The sequence below is a fragment of the Panthera pardus genome, unplaced genomic scaffold (assembly GCF_024362965.1).
Source record: "Panthera pardus isolate Hobbes unplaced genomic scaffold, ASM2436296v1 HiC_scaffold_17, whole genome shotgun sequence".
Classification (NCBI taxonomy): Eukaryota; Metazoa; Chordata; class Mammalia; order Carnivora; family Felidae; genus Panthera; species Panthera pardus.
In genome coordinates this window covers 53,036,640-53,049,872 of record NW_026526732.1, presented here as the reverse complement: position 1 = coordinate 53,049,872, position 13,233 = coordinate 53,036,640, and the positions used below count along the sequence as shown (strand labels likewise).

At 41.5% G+C, this 13,233-nt stretch overlaps 1 protein-coding gene across 5 annotated transcripts in view; it reads left to right on the top strand.

Moving 5' to 3' along the window:
- Positions 1 to 13,233, top strand: part of CCDC162P (uncharacterized) — a 176,946-nt gene that overhangs the window by 107,128 nt on the left and 56,585 nt on the right. For all 5 annotated transcript variants that reach the window (XM_053904591.1, XM_053904590.1, XM_053904589.1 and 2 more), the window contains 2 exons: positions 1,613 to 1,778; positions 6,574 to 6,712. In XM_053904591.1, coding sequence (XP_053760566.1) covers positions 1,613 to 1,778; positions 6,574 to 6,712 — 305 coding nt within the window. The remainder of the gene's footprint in view (positions 1 to 1,612; positions 1,779 to 6,573; positions 6,713 to 13,233) is intronic.

The following is a 13,233-nucleotide window of genomic DNA, read 5'->3' as shown; positions in this document are numbered from 1 at the left end:
TGAAAATTTGTACCCTTTGACCAACACCCATCCATTTCCTACCCCTTGGTAACCACATTTCTATGAGCTCAACTTCTTGTTTTTTTAGATTCCATATATAAGTGACATTGTACCATATGTGTCTTTCCTATCTGGCTTATTTTACTTACCATAATATTCTCCAGGTTCATCCATGTTGTTGCAAATGGCAGGGTTTCTTTTTTTGTTCATGTCTGAATAATATTTCTCTGTGTGTGTGTTTCACATTTTTTTTTATCCATTTATCCATCCACTGGGCACTTCCATTATTTCCATAGCTTGGCTATTATGAGCAATGCCGCAATAGACATGAGAGTGTAGTAATCTCTTTTGAGATACTGATTTTGGATACATACCCAGAAGTGAGAGGATCATATAGTAGTTGTACATGCCAAAGAATGAAACTGGACCCCTCACAAAATCTTTCACCTCTCACAAAAATTAAGTTGAAGTGGATTAGAGACTAAAAATAACATCAGAAACTCTCGGAGGAGAATGGGAAAAGCTCCTTGACATTGGTCTTGGTGATGACTTTTTGGATATAACACCAAAAGCATGGGCAACAAAAGCAAAAATAAATAAGCAGAACTACCCCCAAACTAAAAAGCTTCTGCTTAACAAAGGAAATAACAAAAATAAAAGGCAACTTACAGAATGGGAGAAATATTTGCAAACTATGTATCTGATAAGGGGGTAGTACCTAAAATATGTAAGGAACTCCACAACTAAACAACAATAAAATCTGATTTTAAAATGGGCAGAGGCCCTGAATAGATATTTTTCCAAAGAAGACCTACACATGGCCAATAGGCATATGAAAAGGTGCTCAACAGCACTACTCATCAGAGAGATGCAAATCAAAACCACAATGAGAGATCACCTCACACCTGTTAGGAGGGCCATTGTCAAAACACAAGAGACCACCAAGTGTTATCAAGGATGTGAAGAAAAGGGAACACTTGTATACTGTGAATGGGAATGTAAGTTGATACAGCCATGATGGAAAACAGTATGGAGGTTCCTCAAATAATTAAAAATACAACCACTCTTTCTTTCACTGAAGAATTTTATGTGTTTTTGAGATATACATAAAAATACTACCTTCTTTCAGTTAGATCATACGTTTCTACTTTTTCTTCACTTGAACATTAATATTTAAGATCCAGGGTTTAGGTGGCATGTTTAAAATACATTGAAAAATATCTATGCTTTGCTTATAGGTATTCCCTCAGGGCAATGTTGTCTGAATATGGGTTCCTGCTAGGAATTTATTTGTGATCCTCGTAACCTATCAGTGGTCATACAAACACATTGTGCTGTGTTTATGGTCACTGTGGTTTTAAACAAAGAGAAACATATTGCTTTAAATGCCTCACTCCAGGACTTACCTTGTCCAAAGGCATATACCCTGGTTCATGAATAGTTTTGTTGTTCTGTTTTTTAGATATTAACCTGTAATTATTATCCTATATTATATCGTGAAAATGTTTAACCAATATTCTTATTCAAAGATATTATCCCCATCAATGCTCATATATTTTTATATGTGTCTTAGAAACTTCTTAATATTTCTTTGTGTTGGTTATACCCACAGGCAGCTTTTCAAGCCTTAAAGCTAACTCTACAGCTGATAGCCCCTCTCCATGACATTGTGGCCTACCTTTTCAGTTTTGCTAAACTTGGAAATTGCTCAACATGTTTTAAATTTCCTCTAAGTGCTAACCCTTTGAAAGGTGACTGGGGAGGAACTGAGGGCATTGGTAAGTGATTAAAGGTGATTCAAATCACCTTCAATATTCGCTTGAAATTCTATGAAGCTCTTCCTGCACCCCCACTGCCCCAACTTTACTGCAGTATAATTGGCAAATAAAATTGTAAGCTATTTAAAGTGTACAATGTGATAACTTGATATGCTCACACATTGTAAAAAGATTTCTCCCATATAGTTAATTAATATGAAGCTCTTAATACTTGGAAAGACAGAACTAAAATATTTTTTCATAAATGACAGTGAGAAGAAGGGCAAAGGGCAAAACATCATAATATAGTGTCTCCAAACTAATTAATTCCACATTTATAGGCTAATCCACAAGGTAAAGCAAGTCAAGAGTGGCAAGCCTGGCTTTTTACCCTGTATCGGCCACTTGGTTACTGGAAGCTGGACATTTTATTCTGTGGATCTTTGTCCATCTATAAAATGGGGATGATAATACCTGTTTCATGGAGATGTTCTGTGGATTAAAATCTCTGTAAAATTTCTACAAGAATGTACATCCCCCTACTGCACAATAGTTTTATTTCATTCCCTTTCTGGCCTATGTGAGCTAACATGGCAAGGTCAGAACCAAGCATTTTTTGTCAAGAATTCTTGCAGACAGTCCTCTGTGAGCTGACAGTAGCCTGATGGTCCTGAAGTAAGAATGATTGAGGCTTTAGTTTTATTTACCAAGTGCTAATCCATAAACCCTAACTAAGCACTAAGTTCTAAGATAAATGCACAAGGTAAATTAAAGACTCTGAAATGCTTAGTAAGCTGGGTTAATCAAAAGTAGGGATACTGATCTTGTTATTTTAATAATTTGACTCCCAGTCAAATTACGTCATTAGTTAATGTAAATGTGATAACATATTGTAACAGAGTAGCCAAGGATTTTAATATTTTTTGACGTTTATTTATTTTTGAGAGACTGAGAGAGAGCACGAGCAGGAGAGGGGCAAAGAGAGAGGGAGACACAGAATCTGAAGCAGGCTCCAGGCTCTGAGCTGTCAGCACAGAGCCTGCCGCACGGGTTCATTCAAACCCATGAACCATGAGATCATGACCTGAGCCGAAGTCAGATGCTTAACCCCATGTAGCCAAGGATTTTAAAGGATGAGAAGAGCCAACAAAATGAGCTAATAATATGCCTATTCTAACCTAGTGGTCTTCAAACAAGTGTAATATACTCTGAATCTATTCCTCTCTGGCCAGTGTATAAAGGAAATATGTTTGCGGGAGACCCTGATTTGTTTGCTGGTAGATTTGCATTGCGCTAATGAGCACGGAAGGAATCTGTAAACATTCAGATAGGAGACCCTAGGGGAGCGTATGAGTGGTGATCCTGGAGGAAGATTGATGCCTGTATCTGAGGACAGGCAGCATGAAGAAGGGATGGATTGATGCTGACTCAGCAGAAAACACAGAATTTTCACAGGCTAATGAGATTGCAAAACTACTAGCAAATCTTCCATGTAAGAATCAAGAGAAGAAAGAAGTTCCAAAGCATGCTTAGAGCCTTTCCTTTTACTAATTCGGGGACTGTTATAAAAGGGGTTTACTCAGAAAATAAACTAAGACACTCTTAGAGGAGCTGCTAGATTTGGGGAGGGTATGGGGACCGGGCTTTAGATGAGGGACAGGAGAAAGAATGCCATCCCTGTCCTTGAGACACACGGAGATGAGATAGAAGCCTAGATAGAGCCAGAGTCATCTTTCCATAGAGGCTGCATAGGAACTTCTACAGCAGCTGGGAGAGCAGAGCCTGTGGGGAAAGTGATGTGGGGGGTACTTGCCCTCACTAGAATCAATGGAGAAGGCTAGGAGGGATGGTCCTGGTAAGACAAGAAAAAGACTCTGGCAAAGGTGACAGGCAGACTGCACATGGCTAGTCCAGAGAATGGCGTACCTACTGGTGTGATACTGAGGAACAGTAGGAAATGAGGCCAAATTGTTGAGGACCTGGAATTCAGGATGAAGGAAATTGGTTTCTTACTATTTATATGCTTATGAACCAGAAACCATTGAAACATGTGGGGCCCAGGCTTTCCAAGGTGTGCAATTAGAGGCATGCACCCTGTCATGTTGCCAGCAAAAACATTTGTGCTCCAGGGAGAATGTGCAAAGTTTTGCATACTCTGCTGAAAATAGATAAAGAGCAAACTGAACTAAAAAAAGAAAAATCCCACTCTGTGATAATCATCTTTTTAAAAAGCCTAGGTTGCTCAGTTCCTGGCCTGCTTCCCAGAGGAGACAAGGAGAGCTAAGGTGAAAAGAGATGGGTCTGTTCATATCCTTGCCCACCTCCTCTTGGCTATTGCCAAGCTATTTGGAGTTTGACTTTTGTGGGCTCATATGCTTTAAAATAATTTTTAAGGGGACCCTCCAGATCTCAGCTTTGGCCCTGCCATTTGACTGAGGAAGCAGCTCTTAGACACTGTGCACCAGCTCTGTGGACCTGCCCAATCCTTTCCTTCCCTGAAAGTCAGCAACTCCCTTTGGAGTCAGCAGAGGATGTAATCAGCCTGTGGGAGTTTACACTGTGATTTCCTTGTAAAGGTTTAGGAGGCCAATTAAAGCCCAAATACTGTCCACTAAACTTAGAGTTTCAGAAACTCTAGAGACAAGCTGAGAACAAAGTGTGCTGGCTCTGAGTATTCACATGGAGACAGGGCCACTATGATTTCCACCTCACCCCTCCCCCTGCCCCCACTTCTCTCTCTCTCTGATTTCCCAAATAAGACCCTCCTGGGGAAGTCTCATTTGTTTCCTGATGTTTCCTGGCTCAGGGTCTCCTCCCAACCTCCCCACCACAACTACATGCTAACCATCTGCCCCATCCTCACAGTCAGGCTGTCTGCCCTGCCCGCCAGCCACCTCCCCTCCCACCAAGCAGCTGCTTGATGCCATGAGACAAGGGAAGCCTAAATGAGGATGGTAAAGTCAGTTAATAACAAAGAAAGGGTAGTCCCCACCTCTGCATCTGTGTTTTAATGATAATACTACCTATCAACACAGAACAATTTTGCTGGGAAGTGATCATATAAACATGCACACACATCACGTATATAAACAATAATGGAAATAATGAAAAGAGAACAATTACCTGCAATCCAACCATTCTAACAAGTGAGATATTTTTATTTACCTTTACTGCCTTCTAGCCCTTGTCCAAACACACTTTACATTTAACAGAGCTTTAATCGCGGGATATATACAACTTTATATTCCTTTTTCATTGTCATGGCAGAGGATTATAAACCATTCCCCCCTGGTTGCTACTTCACCTGACAGCATGTAATGCTTGCAGACCGTCCCACTAGGCCTTGAACAAATAAGGTTCACTGATTACCACTAAATAGGGCTTCCATCCACCACCAAAATTCTTGTGCAGTTCACTCTAACATGACTCCTCTTCTGGAGGAAGTTTCTTTTCAGTCCGATATGGCCATCAGATTTATAGAGGAGTCATAAAAATTTTGGTGATTGCGTCCAATTTTGCAGTGGCTGGAAAAGTACCTAAAAACCATTTTTCTCTTCTATGTAATGGAATGGATATGAAATCTGGACTTCTCATGTTTTCCTAAAGCCAAAAGCATATATCACAAGTGTTAGCAACTATTCTCAGTCCTGGTTCTGCCCTGGTCAGGCTCTCATGGACAGCTTCCCCATTCCCTCAATTCCTCTTTCATCTAGAAATGTGGGAAGAAATCCAATGCCAGGCCAGATAGGGTAGAAGGCTGCTCAAGACTGGACAAGCTATTGAGAGAGTAACTCTGCAAATGCCTCATGAATATCCCATCTGTCTTCTGCCTTGGGCTACATATCAGGCACAGAGATCAGTTTCCATAGTCTTCTTCCCATAACTGTGATGTCCTCTCAACTAGAAAGCTATCACTGTCCTCGCTGGGAGTTGGCGAACATTTCAGATCAGCTGACATTCCAATAGCCCTGGAAGTGTGGGCCCACCTACTACCCTACTAGTGCTCCCTAAGGACTCATCATTTTCTTGCTTTGCTCTCCCATTCTGACTAACTCCTCTCCTGGGCCAATAATAGAGATGCTATTAAGTCATCTATACCCAGGCCAGTTTCTTCAACCCAGTACTGAGTGTTGCAAAAGGTCCCTAACTTAGATTTCCATTCAAAACACATGAAAGTCTACTTATGTCCAGTCCACTTTTGCAGTAAGGATCCAAGAAACAAGTCAGTTTAGGATCTCTCACACCTCTTAAAATGATGATAATCTCCTAGAAGAAGGTGTGTGTGCATGTGTGTGCGCACATGCACACATATGGGTATGTATATTTCTTGCTTGCCTTAGATGGTCTTGAGTCTTTAATCCATGAGCCAGTGAGAGAATGAGCCAGTGACAGAGAGGCTGATTTGTATGGCATGGTTGTGGGAAATGAATGCTGGTTTGTAATCTATAATAACTTCAAGCCCCTAACAGCTCTACTGAGACCTATACTTTCCCATTCCTTGTCATTCTTTTATTCAGTCTAGAGGCTATAGCCTTGTAAAATTTAAAACTTTCATTCAACAGCATGTTCTTATTCTGAAAAGCAAAGCAAATTTTTATCTTATTGAGGGAGGAAGGAAGGAAGGGAAGATAAATCAGACCTTGGGCTCTACAATATAACTTTGCTAGTCTTGCAAAACATATAATTAGCATGTTCACAAACAAAGAGAAGTACATTTAGGTAAAAAGTTAGCTTTGGAGGTGAATGATGGCTCATTAGGTTAGCCACGGTAGCCTGTAGGTCACACTACCTGACGAAAATGTCATCCATCTTCCAGGGTCTGAGCTTCAAGAACTGCAGAAAATGATTGACAGCCTCCAGAGCCCCCAGGACCCTGCCCACGTGTCCCAGGCACTCCTCCTTCGAAGGGAGGTTATATTTTTGCAGTTTGATGCTGCGGTGCGGCACCTCATCCGGTAAGGGCTGGAGCGCCGGATCCTGTCCAGTTCATTGTGTAGGGCAGGTGCTTCTGAGTGACCACTGGGGGTGGCCACTCTTGGCAAGATTGAATACCGAGCTTAAAATAGGGCACAACCTGAGCCAGAGCACTGTGGCTACCAAAAGCATTCTGCTGCAAAGGCTGTCCAAGCAGCGTGTGTTCTTGTCCGATCATAATATTCTCAATGTTATTAAATGTGCCTTAAATACAGTTAGTTTGCACAACAATCACTGCTTTCAATGTTCAGGTTGTTGAATTGGGAATGATGTTTTTCATACCTCTGAAGATGATTCTAAGAGTTTTGTTTATGTTTTTCAGCCCTTAATCACCTTTCAAAAGAACAGAATTTTCACTGCACGTGTGAAGCCAGTGGAACTGGCTGAGTTAAATTTATAAATTCAAATAAATAAATTGTGGGTATTAAGTGTTCTGCATACAAAAAAGAATGTCTATCTGGTTAATTAATCATGACTGATGAGAAAATTAGTTGGGACTGAGAGTCACACTGTTTCTAGGATAAATAATAAGTTTTGTATGGGAAGGGAAGAGGTCAGGCCTAAGGGTCTCTGCTTACTCTTAAATCATCAATATCAATTAACTTCCTTTGATTAATTCCCAGTATAAGTATTTAGCCAAGGAGGAAGATCTCAGGAGGCTGTGCTCTTACCTGTGGATTATAATCACATTTCACTTCTAGCATGGGTATCCATAGAGGATGTAAATGTAGGGTTTGAACTGAACTGTATTTTCTCTTCCTACTCTGCATTTTCTTTACTCTGAGCATCAAGGATCTCTGGATTCAAATTAATTCAGCAGAAGAAAACAATTGGACGAATTGATTTCTTTTTTATTGATAAACAACTTTCTGAGCTGTAGCTTAGTTGAGCAGGTAGAATATAAAGGCTCCAATTTTTTCAGGATGGCCATTCATTAGTCCTCTGACTCTGAAACCCCAGGTCAGAATTCGGAAGGAATTCACATAGGGTGAAGACAGAGCTATACCCCCGAGGTTCTGTTTGGATTCCAGCTGTGCAGGGTTCAGCTTGCTACTGTTCTCCCAGAGGAACCATTCTGCTTCCCCTAGGAATTCCTTTGAGGGGCTTCCTTTGTCCTGGCACACTCAGTGCTCAGGAATAGAGGGCACTGTGTTCTATGTCTGGTTTCAGTATATTCAGTATATTTTTCAAAAGACTTTGGAGGGAACCACTCGGGACGGTATGTCTCCACTAGGCCTTTATTCATCACATTTCCTCCAGCCTTTATCTTCAGAGCTCTTCCGGGCTTGTGTGTATTTGGAATCGCACAGTTAGTAAGTGGCAGACTACAAGTAGAACCTAGGTGCATTTGACTCTAAAGTCTTAGAACTAGGATGGATGCCAGACAGCAGTGTGGATCGAAAAATAGACTCTGGAAAGAAGGCAGTGAACAGGAGGAAAAGAGAAGCTAAGGGATAAATGTCATCCCACTTGATGATTTCACTGCTAAACCTGCAAACAAGGAAAAGTCCTTAGATAATCAAGAGGCAGGAAGGACAGGGAAGTTCCCTCACCCTTCCCCAGAGTTCATAACTCTGAGCAAACATGACTGTTTACCCAAGGGAAGTTTTTGCTTATAGAAACTCAAGACTTCTCCAGAATTTGAAAAGAAAGAACTGAACTTTTACCTGGAATGAGAGCAACATGCTTCTATCGACTGGGGGAAATTGAGGAAGGATGTAGCTCAAGGACATCAAGATAGTGGCCCATTAATCACCTAATATCTGGCTTCTGCTTCTATGTGGCATAATTAGCTCTGGTTGCAGGGTAGATGCAGTCTAAGCACAGAAGTCTCACTCTGCCCCTGTCAACCTGCCCTCTGATGCGGGAAACAAAGGCAAAAGGAAATGGCAGATAAAATTAAATTTCCTTATGACCTGCAGCCCTTTGATAAATACTTGAGGCAAGCAGAGTATAACATTTCTCCAGGAACTCCCTACTGTCTTCATGTTAATACTTTGCTAGGGGGAAAAACAACCTTCGCTTGACAATAGCTAGGCCTCCAGTATCCATGAGTCTTTTTTACCATGTGAAAATACCTTTGGAAACTTCCCCTGGACTTTATCTCTCCCAACTCCCAGGTGTATAATCAGTCTCTCCTCACAATCCCCAGGCAGCTCTTCCTTCCCACAGGTCTTTTGAAAGATTTTTCTTTAAATCTTTAACAAAACCACCTTTTTGCACCTAAGTTGTCTCAAGAATTCTTTGTTGACCATTGGCTCCGGACCCTACCATCACTCCAAACCACATCACCTACCAAGCTCCTGGTAGAAATTGGTATTGTTCTCTAATACCATTGGAACCACGTTGCCCAGGGCCTGTCACCTCTGCACATGTCCAACAACCTATAGAAGTTATTTATTAGCCAGTGCAAGAAATGCCTGAGAAGTGAGCTTGTCTTTAATTTCAGGTGATGTAATCATTTGTATTGAAAGTAAATGCTTGGGTGGTACAATGGTTCTAATCCATCGTAACTATGTAAGTCAGGGGTCAGCAAACTTCTGTCATAGGCCTGATTTTTGTATGGCCTGTGGGCTAAGGATGGCTTTTACATCTTTAAATGGTTGGGGGAAAAATTTCAAGAAAAGAGTAGTATTTTGTGACTCATGAAAATTATATGGAATTCAAATTTCAGTGTCCATAAATGAAGGTTTTTGAAACATAGTCATGCCTATTCATTTGTAAATTATCTTAGACTGCTTCCACACAGAACTGAGTAGTTGCACAAGAGACCATATGATCCACAAAGCTGAAAATGTTTACTATCTGACCTTTTAAGAAAGATTTTGCCACACCCTGATTTAAACAGCGTTTCCCTGTTTCTTGAGTGCTATTGGGCAAGCTGTGCTGGTCAGACCCACCCTAGCAGAAGACACAGGCCAGGGTTTATCAAATGAGGCGTCTGATTGAGTTGCGATGGGAACCCATGACCTGTTATCAATGTTTCGAAAGGCATGATGAAAAAGACATATTTGCCCCAAAGCTTTGCAAGTAAACAAAATGTCAAACTTCTTTCTTTTTAAAATTTTTTTAATGTTTTTATTTATTTTTGAGACCGAGAGAGACAGAGCATGAGCAGGGGAGGGACAGAGAGAGAGGAAGACACAGAATCTGAAGCAGGCTCCAGGCTCTGAGCGGTCAGCACAGAGCCCGACGCGGGGCTAGAACTCACGGACTGTGAGATCATGACCTGAGCTGAAGTCGGACACTTAACGGACTGAGCCACCCAGGCGCCCCGCTTCTTTCTTTTTTTAAGAAATTCTGGAATTCTAAGAACTGAGATAAGGGGGAGAGGAAATTTGCTCTGGTTGAGTTCTCACCATGTGCCAACTCTGTGGGTAGAAATAATTTCCCCCATTTTTACAGAGGAGGAAATAAAGATTCACAGAAGTTGCATAACTTGCCCAGGGTCACACAGCTTATTGTAGCAGAACTTGGATCTGTGCAGTTTTTCAGACTCCGGAGCCCTATTCTTCCTTTATATCATGTTTCTTCGTCTCTTCCTGCAGCTTGGAGCTTGGGCTGGAGGCTAATGTGGTATCAAGTTAGACAGGAAAATATTTACTGAACATTTGGTAGAAAAATCTTTCAAAATATGGAGTCCATGGAAAGGAGGGAAATAAAAGAGGATTTAGTGCTAAAAGTATTGAGTATCATCTTGAGACCCCTTTTTTCACATGGTATTAGACACAGTTCTATTGATAGAGGGGAGATGGCGCCTACAAAGCATGGTGATCTAAACTAAGGAATCAGGAAAGTAGGGAAAAGAATACCGATGATTTGGTCAATGGTGGTGCCTATAATTTGACTCTGGCCTCTCTAGAAAGTATACCATATTCTATGATTCTGTAGCTTAGACTAGCAGCCACATTTACATCTGAACTGCATTGTATTTTTGAACAGTCTCCAAGCATCCATAAATTAATAGGCTTGGTATGTGCACAAAGCTATGTCTGGGGCTCTAGAACCCTGCCAGGAATTGTGTTCATTTGTGGCACTTGGTAGTTACAAAGTTCTGCACAAACTTGTCAGGGTAAGAGAGCACATCGGTGTTCTGTGTTCTTTTATGTGATGACCAGTCAGGTATAGCCACAAGAAGGGAACAGAAGGGACCTGGGAAAACAAAGTTTATTATATTCACAGGTCCTAGAAACAAGATGTATGCCACACCACACAAAGCCACATGGGAAAGCATCTGTGTGGGCCAGGAGCAAGGAGAGTGCTGAGACCATACCCTGAAAGGCATGGCAGGGCTGGGTTGAATAATTCCAGTGGGCTTTGGGTTGTAGAGGTGATCTCTAGTAGTCTATTAACTAGCCTGGGATGAATAAAGCAGAGGAATATTCCCTCCTCAGGTGCAAGGGTCAGGTAGAGGAAGTATGGCTCTGGATGGTTGGTTTGCATATCAAAGCCATGCTCCCTGCCAAGTCCTTTGCTATTTCTAGGAACTATCTAGCCCAAGGAGGAGCAGTATCATCCTTAGCCAGAAAGGTCTTTGAAGATGTCAAAATATCCATAATAAACAGAAAATAATTTTTAAGATATAAGCACTGTAGTCAAGGATTGAACTAGTAAGACATGAGCAAAGCGGGACCCAGAGACTGAGAGAAAGAGAAATCCTTCTATAGATTGGTGGGAGAGGAGAGCAGGAATGATAGGAAAGGAGCCAACCAGGAAGAGGTTGTACAAGTTACTAGACTTCTGTGCTCTTGGTTTGGGCTGAAAATAAATGTTTCTATTAGAGTATTCTGCTATTTGGTACCACTGTTTTAAGTAGATCTATATGATCTATATGTGCCAGAAGACAGACGTGGGTGTGGAAAGTACCATGGTCATTTAGAGGAAGGTCAGAAGCAGCTGTAAATGAGCTCTGCCTCACTGGGGCTCCTACTAGGCTGAAAAGTCAAACACATTTTTGTATTTGGGACAGTTCCTGTACTTTGCCTTGTGCATAATTGGTGCTTGATACATCACTGTCACATGGGTAGCGAGTGAGTAATGTGTCCCTGGCAGGGCCCATTGAGAATCATTAGAAAACATGTGAAAGACATGAGCAACAGGAGAAAATGTTCTCATTGAGCAACTCCAGGCTCCATCCTTGAGGTATCAGGATAAGTCAATGATTGTATCTAGTCTCTCAGTATAAAACATTTATTCAACTATCTTTTGCTAATTCTCATTAAAATGTGAAAAGGTGGTATGATTTTTGCGGTTTGATGTAAAAGTATGGAGCTCCCTTCATCTGTCTTTGAACTTAACTTCATAAGCCCCTTCTGCTGATGGCAAAAAAAGATGAAACTTCCTAATTCCACCTCATCCAGCCACAGGTAGAGCTTAAAAGTGGTCGGTTGGAGATTTAAAATAAGTCAATTTAAGAATAATTAATCCCCATTTCCCTTTGTTTTGATGGCCTCCTATTCACCCTGTTGGTAAGTGAGGGATTCTGCGCTAGTGTTCCAGGGACACTAAACGCTGGGCAGAGGAGATCAACAGCAGTTTACCAGTCGTCTACATCCCAGGGGAAGAGGACACTGCATGCTGTGCAGGGCCACAGAGGAACTGCACCCGGGGAACAAAGTGAACAACCAGGGACTATGGGAGACAGGCTTTGTGGTATCAGGAGGGTATGATGTCCCCTCATTTGTGCAGGAGGATGTGATTGGTTCATTTGAATACTTTCATGGTCTGGCAACAGACAGAAACCACTAAGGGGGTAAGCAGGGATTGCCCTAGGTCCCTTCAATAAGAAAGATTATTTGACTAAGGGACCTTATCTGTGAGAGCAGAGTGGAGAGGAAACCTTTTGGTTAGGCCATTCCAGGCCCTCCTGATTTTACCATAATATTGGACCTAAATTTTAGGTCTTACACTGTACTTTTCTCTTCCTTCATTCCTCTCAGAGATGATGTAAGCTCCTGGGGGTGCTTATAAGTCATCCTAGCAGTTGAGGAGGAATGGCTACGTCACCTACCCATTCTGGATTATCTTGTTCAACCTCAGATCTCTTCTGATTGGCCTGATGCTCAGCATTCCATGTAGATACCCTTCTGTGGGGGCTCTGGCACTCCTCAGGGCTTTCCCCAACACTTTGATTGTCTGCTAGTCTCTGGGAGGCTACCTCATTTCCCTCAGGGCTAGTATCTTCCTCAGTCATTGCTAATCTCCTTTTTGATGTCTGCTTTATGCAAGACTTGAGCCAAGCCCATGGAAGATCCAGACAAACGGTCCCTTCTGTTTTAGGATATCCTCTCCTCAGTTTACCCTATGTCAGCATCTTTTTTTTTTTTTTTTTTTTTTTTTTTGGTATCCACTAGCTCTAAGTTCTAGAAACAGTCTTTCCTTGCTTACTAAATTCTTATTTCCATTTGGACAAAAAAAGTCATTGTAATTTATCATGCATACATCCTTCTCTACAACTTAATGGTATAAATTTCATGCACTAGTCTTCAGGATTTTTGGTTCT